Below are 26,743 nucleotides of genomic sequence, written 5' to 3'. Positions count from 1 at the left end.
TATTTCCCTCATCTCAATACAGAACAAAACAAAAAATGATGTAGCTCATAATATTAGATCATCAATTGACAATAAATTACATAAATAAATCTTGTGGAGCATTACACTTTTAGACTAAATATGAAGCGAATAAAAATTAGTTTATCATTTTAATTTAGTACAGAAGACAAAACAATTTGCAAGTGGTAAAGTTTGCTGGTTGTCATAGCTCTTTGGCCAATGTTTATACTTATCAAAATAGTCAAGAGAATGAGAAAGTGTTTCAAAATGTCATTTATTTAACACTAAACCCAAATTATCATTTCTATAATAATTGTATAACATATCTTTATTAGATACAATTCATTAGAAACAGGAATGTACTCTATTTTCTATTCACTTCTTCTTCAAGGGCTAGTAGTGATGAAAACCAGTTTTTCTTTCTTTCATACACAAACTGTCCCTTGGTAGTAATTAAGGAGCAATTTTGTTTTTGTAAAAAAAAAAATTATGGCTTTTGTAGAACGCTATGGTCCAATCTCATTTGTGGACCAGTTGGGGGGGGGGGGGGGGAGAGTATCTGGACTGGGAGTAGGTTTTCCATGCTGCCTTTGGCCGCTCAGTAAAGACAACTCTGCTGGAGCCCCCTTCACAGGTAGCCAAACCAAGTTCAAGCGTGCTTTGCCCCTTGACCACGCTTCCCACAAATTGTATCCATAATTTTCTTTTTCTAATTGCCAAAAGCTGAGAATTTTTGGCCCATATTTTTTACAAAGCTTATATTAACTTAGTATGCACTGATTTCAATATCAATATAAAATAATAATTGAACATATAATAAATGCAATGAAGTTGAACAAATGATGTGGTCTACCATTGACTCATAATGTTTCAAGTCAGGAAAGACATCAATTCATAAGCATTATAAAAAAGCTTTGAATACGTTTACATTTCTAACCAAAAAGAGAGTTATGCAAAATAGTGTCAAATATAACATAACACTGCAACATTTTAGATCCACAAAATGGTTCAAATTTTAAAAGTTAATGAAAAATTATTTCAGTATGTATACTTTCAACAGGTTATGGTATTTTCGAAACAACCCATAGAAATGTTTATAGGTATGCTTAAATGCTATTGTGGGTTTTTATTTGTCAAAGAATACTACTTATATTAGTTGATTCTTATTTTTCCACTAACTAATGAAATAGTAACAAATATAATGAACTCAAAAAAAAACATTTTATACTAGAAGAGTGAAAAAAAATCCTTATAAGATTGTAATTTGTATATTTAGTTCATTTTTTCATGACTTGAAGATGTTCTATTCTACCCACTGCAATAGTTCAGTCCAGAGTTTATTTGTCCACAATGAACATGCCATCCATCCCCTACAAAATAGGCAAGGGCTCCAGCACTTCCAGGGCAAGTACATGTTGAGTAGACAAACTTGTTGAAATTCTTGCTGACACTGGCCTTCCATTGACCAACACTGATCTGTTTACGACAGCCATGAGGATGTAAAACTATAAACATTAATTTATCCACATTTTGAGAATTTTTGTATTTTTCTGTTACTTTCTTAGTCAGCTCCTTAAAACGTTCCAAGATTGTCTTAAGTAGGTCGCCAAGTGTCGCATCACAAGTCACACAATCAAACGTGCACCAATCATCACTAATGTTTCTAAGAAAATTTCATTTTCTACACTTTTTAAAAGAAAAATGGTTGAGCTAGGTTCTTTATCATAAAACAATTTCACCGCTGCATGACTTGCCTCAATGTCATCAAATACTACATGAGCTGCTGTGCGTACTGTAATTCTCCACCAATCTTTGCTTGGTGTGTTTGAATGTTGACATTTGTCACAAGGACAGGAGTTATAGTTGGCTTGTTTCACTTCTGTCACTATTCCACTTCCTATTCTTAAATGTTGACTTCCTCTCATATTGTATGAAAAATATGGAACCTTAGTATTTGGCGACACGTCTGGTCTGCGTGGACTGGTCATGGTGACGCTGATTCTGACTGTCAGACTGGCTGTAGTGTTGATAAGGGTCATAAACATCTCTGTCATTGTAACCTTCAGGTAGATGAGTATAACTGAAAGAATCAACTGGTATCAATTGTGAATGACCTGGATTCTTCGTACAGTCCCTGAAATATTTAAGTAGGTCAACTTCTTCTCTTTCTGGGATTTGTTGCTCATGATAACCTGCAAAAGTGGATATGAATATGTGATAAATACATTTTACTTGGAAAAGAAAAAAAAAAGAACACACTATAATCTTATGGAGTTAACATATTAATTTAAAAAAAAATCATATACAATTCTAAAGAGAAAATTTCTCCAAACTTTGCCCTGTCAGTCCACTATATTAGGCCAGATTTTCTTTAGACATGAGTGATTCAAAGGAAGTACTTAATTGATCTATAAAAGTCATACATTTTTTAAATATAGGAAGGAAGCTTTTGTAAGAAATTAAGAGGTCATGTCTTCTTTTACAACCTTGTATAAATCAATATATTGCAATAATTTATCTTCACGTCTGCCTGTGGTCCAGTCTATGGGCTTAGGCCACCAGCTTCCTCCAGGCACTTCGGTTCTGGGCTAGTCTCTCCTCTCTTCCTCTTTCCATGGAAGTTCCAGGTAAGTGCTTGTCTTGTGATGTTGGATGTAGGCTTATAAAAAGTGTGGCCTATCCATCACAAATATCTCTGAAGGATATCTTTTTCATTGGGCTGCTGCTTTGTTCTTTGTCACAGTTCCTCATTATGTTTAGACACTTGTGAGTTTTCTTGTTATGTTTGACTATTACACAGTGTGTAAAGATTACATTATATTACATAAAGATATACATCTGATTACGATACATCTTCATTCACAATATACAAGCAAATATATCTGAATAGGATACGCTTTCATCAGATTCATATTGTAATCAACCTAACAAACTTCTATTTATTTTTTGCAAGAAGCTTGATATTGAACAAGATGCTTAAGATAGTAGTAACCAAAAATAAATTTTAGTCATATTATAGAACTTTAAGGTGATAACATATTGGCCTACTTCAGTTGTAGAATGACTAAGGCTCATTTTGAATAGAATTTTTTTATGTGACTGTTGAGTTTATTCTGGAGAGACATTGTTGTCCATGTATAACACAGGTTAAGGTGACCTTTGCTTAGGTGGTTGAGGAACCAGCCATTTTTTGTTTGGCATGCTTTTCATCCAGTAGTAATATTGAAGAAAAGAAATAAGCTACAGCTAGCCCATAAATCAAAGCAATTAAGTGAATGATTAAAGACTCCCGAAGTAATATTTAGTGCCACATTTTAAGTAAATATGAACTTTAGAATTTAACTTGTATTAACTTCTTTGCTTGAATGTTTTTAGCAAAAACTCTTTTCCAATTTACAAAGCAATGTTTTTATCAATTAATAATTATTAATATAAATTAATTGATTACACTACATGCATTATTACAAGTCAACACTCTGGCTGGCAAAAAGGAGGAACTCCTCAGTACTGTGAAGAGATGGTTCATGCATACCGTAATTGTAAGACATGACTCACTGTCAGTCATTCTTCAAGGTACAGTAGAGGGAGCAGGAAGAACAGGTTGTCTAAAGAAAAGCCGGCTGGACAGGGTAGAAGAATAGATAGGCCTATCTCTTGATATCCAGCTATGAACAGCTGCTGACCAGGTAAAGTGGAGGGACCAGGTAAAGTGGAGGGATTAGTGAACTGTCCAAGGACCCCTACCACAAAGCCAAGGGACAGATGAGATTACATACAGTATGACAGTACAATAACAATTGCCAAACTTATTGCACCAAAACTAACCATCAAATTTGGTCGACTTTAGCTTACCTATGATGTGAGGACAGTCTTTAACACAATTATCAACACATTGGCCAGCCTTTTGATTTTTTTTTTCCCTTTAGATATCTTACCCCCCACCCACACAAAGTATTGAACTTAATAGAACAGAGAAATAAAAATAATGTAATAATAAGTTGAATAGGGCAATGGGTATTATCTTTATGGGCGACTGTCGATGCAGCTTAGTGAATATGATGAAGCTGTAGTCAAGGCTGGATCTATAATCCAGTATTTGTGTGTATAAGGGGGGCTGGGGGGTAGTATGTGCAAGCAAATGTTTCTGCCATGCTGTTGCTAGAGCCTAGATGTAAAACTATAACTGTGTTAGGAACAGTTGAACTGTTTCAGATAAAGAAAATTTCTAAATAAAATTTGTGTAGTAAGTAACTATAGAAGAAGCAGAGAAAGTTCATCCTTTTATGAGCTACAAAAAGAGGCTACATTAAATTATCTACTAACCTGAATTTTCATTTAATCTGACAATATCTCTTTGTGCATTTTTTAAGTCGCTTAAGACTTGTGCTAAAAAAATCAAATTATAACTGTGCATTATTAAGTCTTTCCAATAAATAAGCAATTAAACAGCCTTTGACCAAATGAAGGTCTGGCAGAATAAAATTTGTTATCAGAAATAGATTAAGACAATGTATATGTTGAGTTAAAAAATAAATCTGTCATGCCCCTGTCCAATATATTTTGCTATTCTCTCTCAGAACCTAGCCTAGTTTTTACTAGTATGTCATTGTCAAAACTTCCCCTGCGTAATGAAACAATAACTAATTGCTAATCGTGCTATAACCTCTGGCTTCGGTTGCTGGTTCAGACACAGGCAAAGTGGTTCCAATTGTCTTCAGTACAGAACGAACTGGAACTGTCCAATAGAATAGGAAGTCAGAGTCCAGAAGCAAAATAATAATATCTAGCGTGTAGCCCAGATTCAGCCAATCAGTATAGCAGTATCACACTACAGTACTCGAGTGCTGTAGGTAAAAGGATGACTTTGTAAAAGTTCTTTGGAGTGATCTCAATTGTCAATCTTGACCTGGCAACATAATGCTGGGCAAGCGAAGTTTCCTCAGGACAGTTTTGACATGACGGTTTTCCTCCCTTCACCACAAAACTGTTGGCGGCTGTTTCACTCTCAAAGCAGAACTATTTCCCTATACAATGCTCCAACATATAACAAAACTTTATCTTGTTACCTCAGTTCAAAGACCACTGGCTGTACTTCTCTGACATGGCTACAAAATCAGGGTCTAGCTGCAGACTAGGCCGATGACTTGAACTTCTGCCTCTTCCTGGCAGATGAATTCTCTGAAACTTCTGATCCATGGCACCAGTAAGCTCAGATGGTGTCGCCTGTTGTTAGGTTCTTCCGCGCTATGTATCATGCAGCTAAGTCAGAAGGAGGTAACATGAAAATAATGAAATCCAATAACACAGGCGAGAGGCCAGCAATAGAAGATAGTCGGCACTGATACTGAATGTTGAACAAGAAGTTTAATAACACCCGATGAGACCTATAAAAGCTTTGGAAGGAGTGAACCATCTACCATGAGCCAAATCAACATAAAATCATTAATACCTACCCTCTAAATTTCTTCTGTGGCTTACAGTTACATAAGCTTGACTGTTTATACTACAATAAATAATACAAATTGAAAGAAAATCTACTACTTACTCTGACTGGCTTTTATTTCTTTGAGCTCTTTTTCAATAGTATCAATATTGTCAACATTCTTGGCTAAACAAGTTGAATACAACAAAACATTATTTAACTTATTTTAAAAGTTTCTACATATTTTTATATTAAGTTTGAAAGTAAAGATATTTGAATTAATATATATAAATATAAATATATTTTAACCAAAACAAAATATTGAAAACAAAATAAAGTTTGACAAATGATGTGTCACAAAATTAACTTATTAGAAGCATGACAAATGCATTTTTAAAAATTCCATTTAGTTATCTCAAAATGTTCAGTTTGTTATCCCATTTCATTTCACTGTTCTGACAAAAAATGTCTATATAAACAAGCACATTAATAAAATGTTTTCTGTTTAGTTAGTATTAAATGTCTATATAAACAAGCACATTAATGAAATGTTTTCTGTTTAGTTAGTATTAAATGTCTATATAAACAAGCACATTAATGAAAAGTTTTCTGTTTAGTTAGTATTAAATATTTTTTTTTATTTTAAAACGTTTCACTATGATTTCACATACACTAACATCAGTGTTATAGCTATTTCACTATGCTAAGTAACTTTACATTTTAATTAAATGCTTTCTATTACACCTTAACTAGTTTACTTTTAACCATCCATTTTTTTTTCAACATACTTCTACTAAATATGAATGTTTAAAGCTTCTACCAAGTATGAATGTTCAAAGCTTCTAGCAAGTATGAATGTTTAAAAAGCATTAATTGTTAAAAGCTTCTACCAAGTATGAATGTTCAAAGCTTCTACCAGGTACTTTTTAAAGTGGGTTGCTTAAATTTGCTCATTTCTGTGTGTGATTTTTCCCATGGCAGTGACATAGGATAATAACTCAATATTTTGTGTTGTTTTTTTAATTAAGTGTTTTGAAAAAATGATATGAATTTAAAAAAAAATGGTCATTCAATGCAAGGAACATAAAATATTTCATTCATTTAGATGACCTGTTTAAAATCAATGAGTTTTTGTCTGCAATTCCATACCTAATATAACATTTTCTGATTATAAACAATGAAATTATAGATGTTTGGCAAGTGCTCTATGAACGGAAAAATGAATAATTCCGTAACACCAATGAAAATTATTCCTAAGGAGAAAGACTGATTATGAGTGAATGCAAACATGAGTGGTCAGGACCAAGAATTTTATTTTGTAGATTTTTTTTTTTAAGGCTTAGTATTTATTTTTAGGAGGAGCCTATATATTAGTCCCTACCAACAACATTACAAACATTTTTCTGTAGAATAGTGTAGATCTATAATAGAACTAGTTGTCCTCTTTGCGTTTGATAAACTACTGCAGCCATTAGCAATCCAAAATAAAGACTTACAATTAAAACAAATGTGTTGTTGTAATGTGTTTTTAAAAAAAAAAAACATTGTCTTCCAGTACTTTTATACTAAAGTGTACAATATCATGAATGGAGCTATTAAAATCTATGAATAGAATAGATAAATTCTATCGGGTCACAGTGTTGGGCAATTTTTGTTGGGTAGGACTACTTAACATATCCTATGTTCACCACTAGCATCTAAGAAGCTAGGTTTGATCAAGATTGGTCAGATGATTTTAATTTCTATGCTAGTCATGCAAACACCTAAAATTCAATTATAGATTCATTAAATAAATATCCCAATCATAACATAGGAATTTATCTATTTTGAATTATAATAAATTATTAGTAGCACTATTACTATCTCTCTGTATATGCATTTGTTATGTATATCATTTGGTTTTTACACTAGTTTTCCAAATAAATTGATTTGTTATATTATAAAACTTAAGTTGAAGAAATGTACAAAGAAAACAATACAATGAAAGTGCTTCAACTAAATGTTAAATTTCAAACAAAAGCTAAAAAATAAATTTTAAATGCAAAGAATGTCCATTTTTAGAGAAAATGGGAGGGCAGGGAAAATTCAATATTAGTAGATATAGATATAATAAAAAATATTTCAGAGAACAAAATTGCAAACCAGATTTAAATGGATTCTGTTGTTTTTTTTTAAACTAAGACAGGATCTTAGCATTTTTTTGGAACGTAAACATAAAACGACAAAGGCGCCGCCAGACTGTCAACCAGAATTACCTTTTCTTTTACTATAGTTTGTAAGTGCAATTTAATTATTTCTTCTATTTAATAAGAAATTATAGATACTAATGTTAGATGACTAAAACAACTAACCTAGATCATCTGTTTTTTTCTTATAATCACTCAGGTCCTTTTTAAATTGTTCTTTTTCAAATTCTACAGATAGAAAAAAAAAAAAAAAAGAATTATTATAATAGTAACATTTACATTTTTTTTTAAACAAAAAGACATATTTTTATATATATTATTTCACTTGAAATTAAACACTTGTGTCGAATAAATCTATTTCATATCTACACAAGTTTACCAAGACGATCGTGAGTCTCTATAATGTCGTCCAAAGTGTTACTCAAGTTTTTCTGTTCTTGTGTCAATTTTTCTATTTTGTCATTGACTTCTGCCTGTAAAGAAATAGTGTTTGCATTAATTACTACTAGACTAAATACCAAAACAATTCTCTTATAATACACTTTTTAATACAGCAATTCAAGAATAGTAAGTAAATTAAGTTCAGACCTTGCGATCTATAGTCAAGTATAACGAATAATAAATATTTGAAATGCTTTTATCCTAAGATGAAATCTTATGTGTCTTTTACAATTCTAAATTTCTTTAATCAATTGTTAATTTGATTATTCAGCACAGTTTTTGTATTTTCAAATAACTCTAGACCAGGGGTGGGCAACCTTTTTGTATTGAGGGCCGCATTAACAAAATTTTGGGAATGGGGGGCCGCATATATGTGTATATATATATATATATATATATTAATATATATATGTGTGTGTGTGTGTGTGTATACTTACAACTTAGAAAAATATGCTAGTTAATGTCTTTTAATTCATATTTATACTGTATCATACATTCACTTTTCCTTTTTTTCACATTCCAAATTGAGGAATTACTAGAGTTAGCAATTTCTGAAACCAATTTAACAATTTTTTTTTTAAATTGTTATTGTCTTTTCATATTACATTTCACCACAAATGTACAGTTGTACTTAATGTGAGGAATTTAACTATTTACACTTGTGCGTAATGTTCCTGAATTGTGGAGCTAGCTTTCTAGTTGTTATACTTGTGACTGCTGTCAAATTATAGTCATTCACCATCGACCTGTGATTACACTTGTTTATTTTCCACAAGAAAAATACTTGTTCACATATGTATGTGTACCAAAGTAATGTTAAAACTTAGCTGCAAAGTTTTTTTAAAGTGTGGAAATACAGCTTCTGGCACCCATTAAGCTACAGTGGAAGTACTGACTTGAACTTCTCTTACAGGTTATAATTTGCATGGCGTTATGTTCTCTGGAGCTGAATCAGCTTCTGCACTAAATGGTGAGCTGATGGTATTGAAAACTGGTTCTTGACATCTTAAAATTTGCCTTCATAAATTTCATAATTAAGGAATCCAAATAAGTCTGGTAATATTAACCATTTCACTAGAAATATTTTCACCTTTCAACAAAGGAAAATGACAAAACCTATTTTCCCCTGCTGGCCTGGAGAAATTGGAAAGCCTTGTTTGAAAAATTTAACATGCATTACATAAGCAAGCAGCAAATTGCAATAGCTACCATGATAAACATAAAATATCTTCCACTCTTCACTAGAAATATTAGTTTCAAAGTCACAGTCAATATCCTTCTAAGAATATGGACATTCATTTCTACTTTGAGAATTTATATTCTTCTCATTACCTTGCCCATGCTAAGCCAGCAGATGCATCAGAATATTTAGTTTATATATCTACAAGTACTTTTCTATACTGCCTGTGGATATGACCGTAAGTCTGATATTTATTCTTTCGCATCATATGATGAGAATTCATGCAGCTTTGTGCAAACTTTTCTGTTTAGAGTTTATGGTTGGGATATTCTTTAAAAAAAAAAGTTTTTCTCAGTCAAAGATCAAGCTCCATCAGTTGTTACACTTGCCATCTTGTTCCAATCATACCCAAAATTCAACACAGTTCTTCAAAGCATTGAAGAAATACTGGCCTGAGATTGTGTCTTTGAATTTATATAACGAGAGAGTTTCGATAATTTGTAGGGAAATTTAGAATTATTTTTAATAGATTAGCATTTTTATATGTATATACTGTGGGTACACACGATTTCTGTAGGTATTCGCGGGCCGCATAAAACACTTCAGCGGGCCGCATGTGGCCCGTGGGCCATAATTTGCCCACCCCTGCTCTAGACACATGAAATGTGATTTTAATCCATATCAAATTTGTACGAAAAAAACTAAAGAATTAGTGATCTACATTATATACAAAGGAAAAATGCTGAAATGTTCTATTTTGCAATTTTCAAACCTTAAATTAATGAAAAAAGTAATTTTCTTGTACAAGTCAAGAAACATAACAATCAAGGCAAGTTAAAAAGATAGTATAGATTGGAAATGTAACCTTTTAATGTAAGTCTATTTACACAAAAAGAATAAAACTTATTTGGGTTATCCTGGTTACTTTAAATAAATGTCACCTTTATGTCTTGAGATAAGTTCCCTTCATTGTTCTCTTTTTGCTCCTTCAACAAAGTCTTCCATTCAGTTTGTAACTGTGTCATAAAGATACTAGCAGAGTGCAGTTCAGTCACGATTTCTTCTTTAAACTTGACAAGCTTTTCATCCAAGTTTTCCTGTAATTCCTTCAATTTTAACTGGTTTTCTTTTTCATGATTATGTATAAATGTATCTGTTTTCTCTTCCAGCATTTTATTAATTAGTTGTTGATCTTTGACTTTTTGCTGCAGTTTCTCTAATTTTTTACCTTGCAAAGTGTTACAATTTTCATTAATTTTTCCTACCAATCTCTGATTCTCTGAAAACATGTAAAAAATTATTTATGGTTAAACAATTTATTTTACTGAGAAATTTTTACAGAAAAATAAATATTTATTAGCAGTAAAATTCATTTGAAAAAAAAAATGCACTTTTAAGAGTATCTATTTATATCATTTTTTAAAAATATCTTGCCAACCTTTAGGGACAAAAGTTGAGAAGTTAGAGACTACAGGTTTTACATCTCTGTCATTTTGATCAACTTGATTGGAAGCTGAGGCAGTATCATCTAACTTTTCAATGAGAGTACCTTCAATAAAACAATACTAAATTAACTAACTAAAATAATTGACTAAACCACAAATGCTAAACCTAGAGCTATATTAAACTCCTCTCCCTCCCTTGCTGTTCTTTTCACCACTCAGACAAATACACTAACATTGTTGCATCAAAGTTCAAAAGGATAGCTGTATACAGATTTTCAAAAATAAATTTAAATATAAAGTTACAAATAATGTATTGATAATAAAACATACTTGCCACGGAAATACAGCGCTGTAGAATTTCTGAAGTCTTATCTGTAATATATTCTTTGAGTTCAGTGAAAGTGGATGTTTCTTTTTCTTCAACCCACAGTACACCTTTTTGTTTGACCTAAAAATAAAGTATGTTTTTATATGAATTATTTATGTGGTATTTAAAATTATTAACATATACCAGCTCAGTCAACATATATGTAAGAATTGTGCTTGTAATACTAGACAGGATATTGGACTATCTAAAAATTCTGATTTAACATTTAATTTGTCAAAAGACTTTGTACACTTTTGTTTTTCTTCTTCTTCTGTGTTCTCATTATTATGTTGGAAACTTGTCTAATATTATATGAGATGAATAGAAGACCATGAGTTCCAGATCAATCAGCTTTCCATATATTTTTTATTACTTACCTTTCAAAGGAGAATGCAGTTTTGAAAAACAGATTGGCATTCTCTGGTGACACTCCATAAGCCAAATTTCACTATTCCCAATTTTGTTGTGTCTGGCTTTAAGGTGAAAATGTGTATGTTGGTCATGTTGGGATAGCTTATAAGGCATTGTCTTTTTTCACTTTGGATGAGAGCTTGTCCATTTAGTAGTTTCTTCATTTCTTTCAGACAGAGTGAAATGTTCAATTGCTTATTTCTTTTCACTTTTAATTTAATGTGTGCTGGAATCCATTAGAGAACAGTTTGCATTGCTATTTTTGTTAAGCTTTAGCCTTTATTAGAGCTGCCCTGAATTGTTGGAGGCATTAGAGTTTTTCAAGTTTAATTTTTACAATGATGGGAAAAGTTTGGTGACCTAAATAAAAAGTTGCTGAATTCCTTTAAAAGTATTTAGAAATTAATTATATTTAGTATTTCTATTAAATAATGTTGCACATAAATTAACATATATATGTTTGTTTGGTAAAATGTTTTACATTAATACATGTTTCGGATGTTCCTTCAGATTTGAAGATAGTTTACCTCCAGTAAGTAAAGAATATTGCTGAAAAAAAGGCTAGGCAATAAGCTTCTAAAAGCAGATAAATATGCTATAAGCCCAGACTACCAGAATGCAATAATTGTGCAATAATTCCATTGTGCTCATCTTCTATGATATAAAAGGAACTAATAATTAGTAGAAGTATACTGAGACCCAGGAAGTACAAAGTTTCATACAAGTTCAAGGCTTTCATTCTACAAATACATATTACACTAGTTAATAATATTATGCTAAGTGGTGCAATTAACTCACCAAACTAATCTCATCAAAAACATTGTGCAGGAATTCATTGATTTCATCCAAACTGAGCAGCTGCACAACTATGTGTGAGACTTCCTGATAAGTTCGCATCTAAAAGAAAAAAATCAATAGTATTAAGGCAAAAAGAAGCATTTTAACTATAATTAATAATAATATATATACTAGCCGGATATTACCTCTGGACTTTGGGGCCTTAGTTTGTGTATTACTAATCTAGTGGACTGGATTTAGATCTATGTCAAATTAAGCTTATGATCCTTTTCACAATATATATACATGTCTTTTTGCTGTTTTTCAGAGTCCACTGATCTCTCTCACTTTGGTATCGATTTCAAAAGTGAGTTTTTCTATCTGCTCCTTCTTAAGCTTTGCAAAGCATTAGATTCAATTGGAAATTTGTGGCTATTGGTGTTCCCTGCCGTTTCTGACAGCTTGTCTGCAGAGTCAGTGAGGCTTGTAACATCCCTTTCAAACCTAGCTTTTTTTGCTTTCATAGCCTCAAGTTCTTGAATTGATTATCCCTTTTCTTTTTTAGGTTCTTTCTTTTCTCCTCTTCAGCCTTTTCTTACAGGTCAATTCTGTATTTTGATCTGGCTGAAGCAGCAGCTATTCGCATGTTTGAAGAAATTAAGAAATTTTTTATTCTTTCAATTGCTTCGATGCTGTCACAAATAAGTCTCTAAGCTATAAGAGTTCTCTCGATCATGTTGACGCAGTCTCTTTATCGACACTAAATCCTCTTTCCACCTGAGAAAGAATCAAGAATTCCTCTCATTAGTGCCCATAGTTTAGAGAAATCACTGTTCACATATTGGCTTAAAAAAGTATCCAGTCTACCACATTGGGTACTAAAGGACTGGAATGCTACAGAATTTGTGGTGACAATGGAATCGTGCCACTGCGTAAATTCTGACATGATACCATCACAGTCATCCGCACTGACACGGCCAAGCTGAACCAAGTAGCTCAAAGTGGCATCTAAATCTTTTTAGAGCCATCAAGATCTTCTATTATGTATGAAGGCTGTAGCCATTTTAAACACTGGACAAGCTGATTTTTCAGTGGAGATTTTGCAATTACTTTCATGACTGTTGTTAGCAGAAACTTTCTGCTCTCCATCTGGAAGTTTAAAATGTCCCTATAGCTGGCTTTACTTTTGATTTTTTTGACAGCAGACTTGGCTTTGAAACATATGTCAACTTCTCCAGGAGGCAGAAGATTTTTTGTATCTGTCAAATCAGTGCTGTCAGCAGTGCTGTAACGGAAGTGCATTCCTTAAAAACAGCTGGTGTCACAAATCTTTGCAATTATGACAGAAGCATGTTGAAGAGATCTTGGGCCATAAAGGGCAACAGAGGCGCATCTGTTTGATATTTTTTTAAAAAAGGTTGCAAAACCTTTGCAATGGATATGAAGCTTTCAATTTTGGCAATTAGTAGTACATCATCCATACAGCCTTTCAGGTGCTCAAAAGACTTAGTGTTGATTGCCTTCTTAGCAGTAATTAAAGACTGAATGAATTTTTGTTACGTGGGGCCATACATTAAGAACTCTCTCTGCCACCTCAACATTCTCCACCCATCGATGCTGCCAGTGTTCAAGAGGCAAATCACTGCTGCCAGTTAGTAATGTGAAGTCTTCCCTTTTTGCTGGGGTATCTTTGAAAAGTCAAGACAGCGATGAGAAAAAATGACACAGTTCCCAGCCAGTTGATGCAAGGCCTGCATGAAAAGCATTGTGCATTGTATGAAGCCCACAACTGCCAATGTCCACAAACTTTTTTTCTGATGCTTTCTGGAGGTCCTCACTGAGTAATTTGAACAATGCCCAGTTGACATTGGGGTCATCCATTGATATCTGAACAACACTTTTCCCATCAAAGTGACAGTTTTCACATAGTTTTTGGTACATATCTTGAGCAGTAGCATGACCCATAAAAGCAGAGCCATAGTATCTTGTAACAACCTAGAGTTGGGAAATACAAAAAAATATTTAGCATATCAATAGATACAATTATATTCAGTCTTATCTCATTAACAATTCAACAATCATCATTAATATTAATTATTAATATTATTGATATTCATTTTCAAATTATAATTATATAGCACTCATGCATCGTTAGGTTTAATTTAACCTATCTAGTCTAGGCCTATTTATAATTTAAACAAGTCAACTCACCTTATCTGTATCCCAGTATCTGACATGCATATCCATTTGTTTCTTGTTTAGTTCTTGATTTAGAGATTCGTCAAACATTAGTACAAAACCATCGTTCACAGTTTTCAGCTGTTCCTTTAGAAGATCCTGGAAATAAGGACCAAGCCCAAAAGACACAAGATCTTGTATTTTCCACAAGACATTTTTTTAGCTATGTTGCTGTCAGGAAACATTCAAGCAAAATGATCAGCAATATCATGGCAACTGTTAAATGAGTAATGAGAACACACCACTTTCAAAGTCCATAGTATCTCTGCATTGATTGTCTCCTCTATGGCCATGTGAGATTTGATTGATGATTGCACCTGGGTAGACGTAGAGGTTGTTGGTTCTGGTATATTTTGGCTAGGATCAATGACATGAGCACCTGTGGGGTTAGCTCCAGAGTTATCAACAGTCACTGTAACTGTAGCAGCCTTTTTAACAAATATGGGTGCAATCATTAAGCAGCCATCTGATTCACCAGACTCTCGCTTGTGTTTATCAGATTTCAGATGATATTTAAGTGCTGCTTCACCCATGTTAAATATGTCAATTTGTTTTTTACAATGACGACAAAAGGCTTTGGTGTCATTGACGGATGATTTTTAAAGCCAAGAACTGTAAATATCTTTTTCAAGGCAAAGTGCATTAAACGATGTCTTGTATTTATGCATTTTAATACTAATGTAGGTTATAGATCTAGATATAGACTAGAATCTAGATCTAAATCTAGTAATCGGTTGATTGAACAATCAAGTCTCAAGTCTTGGAGCTACTATTCCCATATAAGACTAGATCTAGATCTAGCTTAGACTTAGATTAAACAAACACCAATCACAATAAAAGACATGTAGATCTAGATAGATCAATGATAAACAATGCACATAAGTAATAATATAATCAGATAAAAATATAAAGGCACAAAATGAAACAGGAAAAAATGAGTATCAAAATTATAAGGTTTGAAGATGCGAAACGTAAAATTTAGATCCGATAACAATGCTTTATATAATGAAGGAGCAGTAATTTCACGGTAATTTCAAATTCATTTCCGCCCGCGCCGGCCCATCCTCTAATTTTTTTATGCAGATTTTTTTTTCCGATCTGCGAAATTCCATGACATTCAAGGAGATATTTTTAAATTCCAGGAGATTTCCAGAACGTTGTAATTTTTTTTTTTTAAATTCCAGGACATCCTGGAATTTCAGGAGGCAGTGGACACCCTGTTTAGAGGGGTTTTTTTAATTCAAGGAGCTTTCCAGAAAATCCTGAAATTTCAGGAGACCGTGAAAACCCTACTGAACATTTTGCAAATCTCAAATAAAACATACATACATATATATATATATATATTCATATTAATTTTTGGTAATTTTTTTTAAATTATTTTTTTACCTTATTTTATTATTGTTTTAAACTCTATTACTGATTGATAAATTAAAGTTTAATATCTATCTAATAGGTCTAAACACAAACTAATCTGTGTAACATATATGAGATGATGGTGTGTGTGTGTATGAGGCCACCAACTGTAAAGGTGAATGTGGGATGGCCAATGTTATTAATGTAGAAATATATAAAATATTTAATAAACATATTTATATATCATATATCTAACCAATGTTAATCTCTCAAATTAAAGGTAATATCATTATATATAGACTCTATTTGTGTTGTATAGAAGATAGTATCTATAGTAACAGTATAGTGAAAATCTCTCAAAGTCATAGGTAAAGTACAACAATCTCTCAATCTGGCTTGTCACTGCTTGTAATAGTGGGTAGATATGATCTAGTAGATGTATCAAATGTAGATAAAGATTAGATTCAATGTCACATTAATGATCATTATGATTATAAATTATGTGTTCACATACTTCATTCAGACATTGTCTTCATACCATTGGCATTATATGATTAATAAAACTTATCAGTGACTCAGTCTTATGATTAACTGGTGATGAGAATTTTTTAAAATGATTAATTTTTAAATGCAATCCTCAAGGACCATTTCTAGTCCTCCCTCCTGATGTCTAACTCTAACTTTTAAATAGACTTTGAAATGTGAATAATTTAATTATTATAAATATAGGGTATGATCATGTTTTAGCTGACGGCCGCCATATTTAAATGATGATAGCAACAGCTCCCAGGCAGCCAATTGTTGCCAGATGGATTTTGTTGGTTAAAATAAATAAAAATGAGTTATAGTGTGCTGCCAACTATTACATAAATAAAATCTGAATAAATTTAGATAAGAGGGACTGTAGACCTATTTATTTAAACAGGAAATAGATGTACATTTTACTAGTGTGAATCTATATTATTTCTCAATATTTTATTTGTATGTGTTGGTGTAGATTGAGTTTGTTAAGGATACATGTTTTTGTGTTCTATTGAATCTGAAAAAAAATTAATAAAATATAAAAAAATCGTGTGTGCATACGTACTTGCGCGTGCGTTTTATATGAAATTATTGAGAGTTAAAAAATACTTAGCTTACCAGGTATCTTATTAATGGTAAAACAATTAATGAGACATATGAATGAAGCAGGCATATCTGCAACAACCCATGCCATCTATGTGGTCGGCTTTTTTTTAAAGAAAAAATGGACTCCAAAGCCATCTTCAAATTCATAGAAAATGGGAAATAATCTCATCTTCAGCTAAGAAGGAGGAGCCATATATTTAAGCTAGCTAATCTGCTCATTAACTGATTAGCTACAGGTTACGTTAATCGACATTTTTCCTCTAGATACAGGCCTACTGTTTAGGTACCGTTAATGTTAGGGTTACGATAGAGTTAGGTTTATCTAGGTATGCAAGCTCCTGCAAATAACTACAAAATAATAATTTAATTTATTAAGCGCTGTTAACAAAGCACTATAAACCTTTGCAGAGCTGATTATTTTGTGTGTCAAAAGAGTTGAGTCAAAGATAATTACAACATAACGTAGTACCTGGACAAGTGGATCCTGGTAGTTGGTGATAAATTTGAAATTAGTCGTATTCTAATTCTGTTCTAAAGTTGCTGCTCGGCGGTCTGGAAGTTCAACAAGAAAACAGCGCCCACTTTTACTGCGCCAAATACCCATATTGTTCATATCTCACAACCATCAAAGACATACCTCACTTACTAGGCGTCCCATAATAGACCACTGGAGCAATACACCACAGGTGCGTTATATAAGTCACACTCATACAATACGCCACACACGCACACCAATTACCATTCACAAGAGGGGAGGGGAGTCATATATGGAAAATGAAAGAATGTCAAGAAGAGGGGAGGGAAGAAAAAGTGGCGAAAGAAAACTAAGTCTTACCGGGGGGGGGGGGGGGCGGCAGAAGTTAGAAAGACATCCAGGATGACATAACATCCAGACGATGGCGTTTTCGGCTAGCGGCTCATGGGTGTCCCTCTTTGCTTTAACAGTGATAAGGGGAGGGAAGCTAAATGACCTCTGTGACCCGAGGCTGAGTCTGCCTTGGTCCAATGAATGGAAAAGGGTGTGTGTGTATGTACAGTAGATGGACTGGGTGAAACTCAGCTTTGCTATTAACATGATTTTTTTCTTTCTGACTCACTATTGACTGGTGTCTGGAAATATTTAAGCTCCCAGTAATTTAAGCACCCGGGACCGGGAAATCTGGCACTTTTTGACAAGGCAGAAAATTAGGCACTCTTCAATAGAGACTTAATTTAGAAGATAATTGATTTTATTTAGCGCATGTTTTATTCCGAAAATACCAACAATAACTAATTTTCAACAGAATGTTCATGAATCAAAGAAAAGCTGACAAACGAAAAAAAAAAAAGTATGATCACAAGAATGCGGGGGAAAATCACATTATATAATTTAGGCCTGCACATCAAAGGATTCTGTGTAGGGGAGGTAGAGATGATTCCCCGCTTAATGCTTCACATCCACCACCAACCTTTTAGATTAATTGTTAATATTATTTTTTTTTAAATATATATTATGTCGCTACCTCTCTCTAATGTAAAATTCAGCCACTCATAAGTCAGTAGTAAATGCAAAGTCAAGTTTGAGGGTAGAGTATTGAATTTTACCATTTCAGCCCCCCCCCCCTCCCCTTAAACGATAAAGCAAAAGATTCCGATGATAGATACAGAGTCGGATCGGGTGTGATGACGATAAATATAATCGCCTTATCACCAACTACCTTAACCTTTAAGATGTGCTTGTGGAAGGGAAGGCAGAACATGAGATCAGACCATGAGATCATAAAAATACACAGTCAGATAAAAGCAGTAGCCAATACAAAACCCAAAAGAAAAATCTTACTCTGGAATAAATGTAACCTAACACAACTACACCAAGCTGCACTAAACTTTCAACAAACATTCTTATTAGAAAAAGACATTAACCAACCAGTCGATGACCTCTGGAATTTCATTAAAAACCATCTTAAAAGCATAATAGAAAATCATATACCAACTAAATACACATCAAACAAAATAAATAAATGCTGGTTTAATAATAGACTAAAGAAGCTTTGTAAACAGAAGGAAAACCTCTATAGAAAATTTAAAGAAACTAATGCAGAAAGAGTTTACAAAAAGTATATAAAAATTAAACACTTAACCCAAAAAGTAAGCAGACAGCTGCAGAGTGAATACATAAACAATGTAATATCTAAAGATAACAACAAAAACCTATGGTCATACATTAAGTCTAAGAAAATGGAAACAACAGGCGTAGCGCCATTAAAAGATGAACATAACATAATACATAATGATAATGAAACTAAAGCAAACATTCTAAACAAATACTTTGCATCAGCATTCTCAGCCCCAGGAGACAAAGACATATTACTGAATTTGAACCAAGTAGACAACATAGAAGATATAGTAGTACAAGAAAATGGAATTCAAAAACTATTAGCCAACACCAAACCAAATAAAGCTTCTGGACCTGATGGTATTCCAGCTAGATTACTCAAAGAACTAAGTAATGAGCTAGCCCCAGTGTTCAAAATACTCTTTCAGGCTTCACTTAACCAGGGCAGAGTACCAAAGGACTGGAAAGAAGCTAATGTCACCCCCCTATTTAAAAAAGGAGAAAAATCTGACCCAGGGAACTACAGACCAGTATCACTTACCAGCATCACATGTAAAATCCTAGAACACATAATATGTAGCAACATCATAAACCACTTAGACAAACATAATGTCCTCACACCATACCAACATGGCTTTAGGAAATATAGATCATGTGAAACACAACTAATAGGACTAATTGATGATTTTTCAAAAGGTTTAGATAATAGTGAACAAATAGATGCTATCTTACTAGATTTTTCTAAGGCTTTTGACAAAGTTCACCACCATAGTTTGCTTAAAAAATTAAAATATTTCGGCATTAATGGTCCACTGCATCAGTGGATTAAAGACTTTCTGATAGGGAGAGAACAAACTGTAATAATAAATGGCTCTAAATCAACACCGATAACAGTAAACTCAGGTGTACCTCAAGGTACAGTCTTGGGTCCACTACTATTTTTAATTTACATAAATGATTTACCAAATTGCATTAGTTCAGGAACAAAAGTCAGATTATTTGCAGACGATTGCATAATATATAGAACAATAAAAACAACACAAGACACAGATATTTTACAAAGAGAATTAGATGAATTACAGAAATGGGAATCAAATTGGAGCATGTCTTTCCACCCAGAAAAATGTCAGTTGTTAAGAGTAACAAAAAAACTAAAACAAATTAATTCCACTTATCTTATTCATGGCAAACCAGTATCACAGACTAAAAACGCAAAATACCTAGGTGTTATAATAAATGAAAAACTATCATGGAATCCACATATTGATGAAACTACAAAAAAATCAAACAAAGCATTAGGATTTATTAAAAGAAATTTCTATAAATCAAATAAGAACATAAAACTAAAATGTTACTTAACCTTGGTTAGGCCAATAATAGAATATGCATCCTCCGTTTGGGACCCCTCAACTCAAGAAAACATTAAGAAACTGGAACAGACACAAAATAGAGCAGTGAGATTCATAACAAACGAATATTCACATTTGACTAGAGTAACACCTTTAGTAAAATCACTAAATTTAGAAAGCCTTCAGGACAGAAGGCTCAAAAGTAAAGTAGCAATCATACATAAAACACTGAACCATAATCTTCAAATACAAAAACAAAATTTAATAAAATACTCTGAAAGACACAAAGATAAAGGCACATTCCTCGTCCCATATGCTAGGACAAATTTGTACAAATACTCCTTCTTCCCTAGTGCTATTAGAGCATGGAATGGGTTGCCTGAGCTAGCCAGGAAAACCAGTGACTTGGCAGAATTTAAGTCATTGGTTAACATGCATGACTAAATGCATGACGCGTAGGACGTAATCATCTTCTTTTTTGAAGTAACGTCTGTATTATATAAGATAAGATAAGAACAGAATGATAAATTTGTCAAATTCAGATAAATCTAACAAAAAAAATTAAAGACAAATCTGGAATTTTTTTTAATTTCTAAGAATTATTACACAACTACAACTACAATTTTATATACCTTGGGAGTGTAGTCAGTGTATCAAGTGGAACAGATGAAGACATTAAACGTCGTATAAATCTAGCGCGTCAGACATTTACTGATTTACACATCTAAAACCAACCTGATTGTAAATCTCCTCACATCTCAAACAAGACTAAACTTAGAATCTTTAACTCTAATGTCAAGGCTGTCCTATTGAATGGTTCGGAAACATGGAGAACAACTGAAGCGACAATAAAAAAAGTACAGACCTTCATCAACAGATATCTGAGAAATATCCTAAAAATACACTGGTACGACAAAGTAGAAAACACCAAACTCCGGGAGAAAAGTAGGCAGAAAAATATAGAGTTGTAGATCTTAGAGAGGAAGTGGAGATGGATTGGTCACAAGAGAAAATGCTGATAGAGATCTAAAGACTGTTTTTGACAGTAGAAATTCCCTGTAAGCAAGCACTGATAGTTACTTTCATTGGCCTACAGTGACAGGATTGCGCAATGCATCTGGCCCTATTCGGCACCTCCGACACGCCCTATTACAGTAAGACCTGGACTTCATCATTCTCTGGTCAATCTGCTGTTTCCCAATCAAAGGATCCAGCTATACACACACACCCCTCCCAGCCCCATGCCGCAGTTTCACCCCTCCCCTGACCCCTCCCGCATTTTCACACCACCCCCTGACCACCCTCCCAGCCCGCTCCCGCTGTTTAACCCCACCCCTGACCCCTCCCAGCCCGCTCCCAAAGTTTCAACCATTTCTTGAGCCAGTAAGTCAGTTTCAGTGACCTTGTCACCTAGCCACATTCCTTTACTCTTGAGGCTAGATTAGAGAAGACAGTCATTTTACCTGGGGTATTTCTATTAAATGAATAAATATTTATATAGATGAAATTCTTTTCTATAAGGACATCAGTTGTTTATTGCATGTATCCTCAAGCACATTCTAGATACAATGCAACAAGTCTCATAACACACAACATTACACTAGACTAGTCCACTAGATTTTGACTTAGGGCTTAGATCTATTTAAATTCAACATTCATTTCAGCTTTATTGAAAAATGTTACAGGTTGTCAGCACCTTAAATCTTCCTCAAATCATTTAAAATATAACTTCATAGATCTATACAATAATCCCATCATATATAGGGCAATATAGGCCTAAATCTATTTAAATTCAATTTCTATGAAAAAAAAATAGGTACCTAAATTTACGCTTTATTAATGTCATTCCAATTTTAAATAATAATATTTTACTCCCCCCCCCCCATTCCTTTTTTAAAGTACTACTTCTACTACAATAGTAAATACTGAGAGTATTATTTCTATTTGTTTTATTTTCTCTCTCTTGCAATCCGCTATTATCGGCTATAAGCTGGCGATATTTATATAGGTCTGTTCTACATCGCTATTAATTCTATTATTTCTATATGTTTTTATTTTCTCTCTCTTCGAGTATGGTTTCAGCTGGCGATATTAAAAATCAACTAGGTTATTTCCCCCCTGGAAATAATTTTTTTAGCATCGATTCAGCGCTGAGACATCGCAAAAATCTGGCCAGTGGTAGGCTAGAGATGTAAATACGCCAGCTAAAAGCGGAAATTACCAAATGTAGATCTAATTATAATGGTTAATAATGATAATCACCTTCGAACTTGAAAATGAATCAGATTCAGAATCACTTCGACTTCATTGTCACTTCACATCAGTCAATGAGTCATCAGCCAGGACTTGATTTTGATTGAACTTTGAACGAGATCGTCTGATCAAGGACAAGGACTACTGATACTCTAGTCCAGTGATTCCCAAAGTGGTCTATATAGACCCCCAGGGGTCTACGAAGACTTTCAAGGGGTCTACGAAAGTGAAAAAGTAAATTGGGGGTCTATGAGCTGTCCATGGGGGTCTATGGCTTTAATTTTCACACCCCATTAATGTAACTATTTAAAACACTTATAAATGATTAGTACCTTAGTTATAAATATAAAATGACACATTATAAATTCAATAGTAAAATAGTCGTATTTAATTACAATAATAATCTAATTCTAAATAGTTAATTTTGTCTACATGTAAGTAATATTTAACAAAAAGAAATCTTGATTTTAAAGCGTTGATTATTTATTTCCTTGTTAAATAAGCGGTTGTCTATAATAAGAATCTTTAAATGAAATCAATTAAACTTGAGCATTATTTGAGAGAAAAGTGAGAAAAAAATGTAAGAGTAGATCCACAAAATCTTTCTCCAACATCATAAAGAAAAGATGGTGGTTTGTGAGCGTCTTACAAGATCTCTATATCTATAGCCAAATATGAAAATCATTATAGATAAAACATTGATTTTACCAGTCCTTGAAGTAGTTTTAAAAACTGTTTTACACAAACCTTCATCTGATATTATGAAACGAATTTCTTTAAGTAACACTACAGTTCAAGGGCACATCGGTGGGATGAGCATTAAAGCTGCAAACTACCTAATGGTCTTCAGCTCCATATTTTTCCCCAGGGCTGACCCACGAAGCCTTTCCCGTGTTTGGGTGTACAGTTGCAAAGCAGCAGAGGTTTGAATTCTATTTTCCTTCGGCTAGGTGGGCTGCAAGCCAAGGCTAATGAGTCCCTCCTGCCCGAAGCTTACTGGTTTAGGCGCCAGTAACTCACCTTTGCCTCTTCTCCTGTTAGTGAAAACAGCTCCGCAGAACCAATATTTGAGCCAAATGTGAAAGCTCAAGAAATACTCGAGAAACTTTTTGCGAAAACTTGTACAATAGTACATAAGGCAAATTAATTAATTTGTACACTGCAGTTAGAAATTAGTTTTAAAAATTAGTTTATGAATGTACAAAAATGCAATATAAGTTAAGCAGGGGGTCTACCGAAAATCAGAAAACGTGGCAAGGGGTCTACGAGACAAAAAAGTTTGGGAACCACTGCTCTAGTCTGATCTATGTTATAATGTTTCTATTACTATGAGTCTAGATATACAGATCTAAATCTAGATCTAGTCGGTATGATCGGTAGATCCAGATAGTAGACTCTAGATCTAGGTAGAGATAGTAATCTAGTAGATTTAACTGAAAGTTGTGATGAACACTGATTTAAAAAAGAAACTTAAAAACTTCAATTTAAAGAGTACTTTCACGGACCTATGTATATATAATAAGGTCGGACATTACCCGCGGCCTGCGTGCCTTAGTTTGTGTAGCTTATTACTAATCTAGTCATTAATCTAGTGGATTGGTTTTATATTAGTGTCAGACTTGTAGTGATGGGAACTAAACTAAATTTTAAAGTTAAACTAAAACTAATTTTCAACTAAAGTAATTTTAAGTAGTTAAACTAAAAGTTTATCATGAATTGGCTGCCTGGTCGTGCGCTATTGCGCGCTGGATTGCCGTTCAGATTGATCAACGGTCCCGGGTTTCAAACCCTGTCCGCTCCCATCCCTCGTCTTCCTGCGGAAGGTTTGGACTAGGAAGTAATTATCTTCAACTCTGAAGCTGAAGGAACATACAAAATATTTTACAAATGTAGATCTAGTTAAACTAAACTAAAGAAAATTAATAAAACTGTACAAAATTTTGTTAACTTTTTTTTTTTTTTTTTTGGAGGGGCTGGATTAAACTAGACCTATTTAGCTATCCTGTATGCCTACGGATCGATCTAATTCTTTTAACATTGTAGAAATATTTCTCCATCATAAAATCAGTAAGAATTTAAAGAATAGCCTATGTTTCTAACATAAGTATTAACATGGGCGTAGCCAGGGGGATTGGGGGTTAACCCCCCCCCCCGAAATGAAATACCCCCGCAGTCAAAATGCCTTAAATTTCACGAAGATCAATCAGGGAGTGGTATTTTGCGTATGTAGATGGATGGGGATTCGAATTTCAACAGGCCAGACTAACACTCAACAATATCTTAATAATAATCAGATATTGAAAAATAACGCCAGCAAGCAAGGCAACATTTTCGTTCCACACACGCGCTTTTTGTGTGTGTGTAGGATTGTGGTTGTTTTTAAATAGCTTCTTACGTACATTTATGCTTGAAATATTGAGACCTGTCCTTTTACATACAATCTTACCAAACAGATGGAGGACTCATGAGTTGACCCTTTAGTGTCCGCCTCTGATTCGAGGTTGTGTTTCAATAACAAATTTTTAGTTATGTTAAAATCATATAAATATATTTATAACTCAACTAATAATTATGTCAATAAAATTATTCTTTTTCCATGAATGGACATATTCTACTTTGCTATACAGGAAATGTTCCTCTACACTTCATCTTGTTATTTAAGTTAAGAGTTATTGATCTAATATTCTGGTCTCTGGTTTTCTGTGCATCTTACATTTCATGAGCTTTGGAACTAAAGAACGAAACTAAATTCAAATTAATCAGAATCTAAGAAACATCTACAAATATTTAGGGCAGTTTCACAATAGCCCTAGGCTATCAACAAAGTCTGTGAAGGTACATAGTTTCTGGATAAATAAATTTTAATTAAATTTCTGTTGTCCCTATGAATAGAAGTCATTAAAGAGTTTGCTGATATTGTTATTTAGAAGAAAAAATAATTAGTCAATTGATTTAGTAATCACAGAAAATCATTTGAATAACATTTTTAAATAATGTTTTGTAATTGGTGTAATGCACAAATTGTAAGACAAATTTCCATACGACAATAAAGATTATTATTATTCTTATTAAATCTTACACCACCATTATCTTATCTTATATAATACAGACGTTACTTCAAAAAAAAAAGAAGACGATTACGTCCTACGCGTCATGCATTTTTACCAATGACTTAAATTCTGCCAAGTCACTGGTTTTCCTGGCTAGCTCAGGCAACCCATTCCATGCTCTAATAGCGCTAGGGAAGAAGGAGCCTAGTATTTGTACAAATTTGTCCTAGCATATGGGATGAGGAATGTGCCTTTATCTTTGTGTCTTTCAGAGTATTTTATAAAATTTTGTTTTTGTATTTGAAGATTATGGTTCAGTGTTTTATGTATAATTGCTACTTTACTTTTAAGTCTTCTATCCTGAAAGCTTTCTTAATTTAGTGATTTTACTAAAGGTGTTACTCTAGTCAAATGTGAATATTCGTCTGTTATTAATTATTGCTCTCTTTTGTGTCTGTTCCAGTTTCTTAATGTTTTCTTGAATTGAAGGGTCCCAATCAGAGGATGCATACTTTATTATTAGCCTAACCAAGGTTAAATAACATTTTAGTTTTATGTTCTTATTTGATTTATAGAAATTTCTTGATGTGATACTATTAAAATTACAGCTAATGTTTTTCTATATAGTTGGCAACAGAAAAGATCTATTCAGTGTTTATTGTTTTTTATATTATTTAGTTTGTCGTGAAAATCTCCAATAGCTTTCCCAGTGTGCTGTTGACCTATCCCTTTTTATGGATTTTTTGTACAAGATTTTTAGACGCTAATGTCATGGGCGCCTGCAGGCCTTTTTGCAGGGGGATGCCAGCTGCCACCCATGGCTCAAAGTTGTAGCATCTACTTTCTTTTATTAATATGAAAGAAAAGAACTGCCCCCTGTTCGGGCCGTTATACCTAATCCATATTAAGTGCACAGTAAATAGGCAGACTTCTTTTTCATGTAATAAAACAAAAATAAGAAACTAAAAACGTCAACAAAGTATTCAGTGTACACATTGTTAACTTAATCGGTGATCTAACAAAAACTGCTAACGTTTGACTGTAG

General features: G+C 33.3%; 1 protein-coding gene across 7 annotated transcripts; it reads right to left on the bottom strand.

Moving 5' to 3' along the window:
* Window positions 1-1,800: 1,800 nt before the first annotated feature.
* LOC106056476 (uncharacterized) lies at window positions 1,801-24,113 on the bottom strand. Of its 7 annotated transcripts, none has more exons than XM_056042343.1 (11): window positions 23,669-24,111; window positions 22,658-22,866; window positions 12,251-12,349; window positions 11,005-11,122; window positions 10,668-10,778; window positions 10,171-10,508; window positions 7,988-8,081; window positions 7,774-7,836; window positions 5,546-5,608; window positions 4,324-4,386; window positions 1,801-2,192 (listed from the first exon to the last, which is right to left on the bottom strand). In XM_056042343.1, the coding sequence occupies exons 3-11, from the start codon at window positions 12,347-12,349 to the stop codon at window positions 1,948-1,950; spliced, it is 1,194 nt and encodes a 397-aa protein (XP_055898318.1). In that variant the 5' UTR covers window positions 22,658-22,866; window positions 23,669-24,111; the 3' UTR covers window positions 1,801-1,947. The 7 variants fall into 7 exon arrangements, with proteins under 7 accessions (XP_055898318.1, XP_055898320.1, XP_055898319.1 ...); XM_056042345.1 differs by having other exon boundaries at window positions 22,658-22,772; XM_056042344.1 differs by having other exon boundaries at window positions 23,884-24,111.
* Between the last annotated feature and the right edge of the window lie 2,630 nt (window positions 24,114-26,743).

The sequence above is a fragment of the Biomphalaria glabrata genome, chromosome 9 (assembly GCF_947242115.1).
Source record: "Biomphalaria glabrata chromosome 9, xgBioGlab47.1, whole genome shotgun sequence".
Lineage (NCBI taxonomy): Eukaryota > Metazoa > Mollusca > Gastropoda > Planorbidae > Biomphalaria > Biomphalaria glabrata.
The sequence above is the reverse complement of the archived record's forward strand: the minus strand, read 5'-3'. Positions and strand labels throughout refer to the sequence as shown.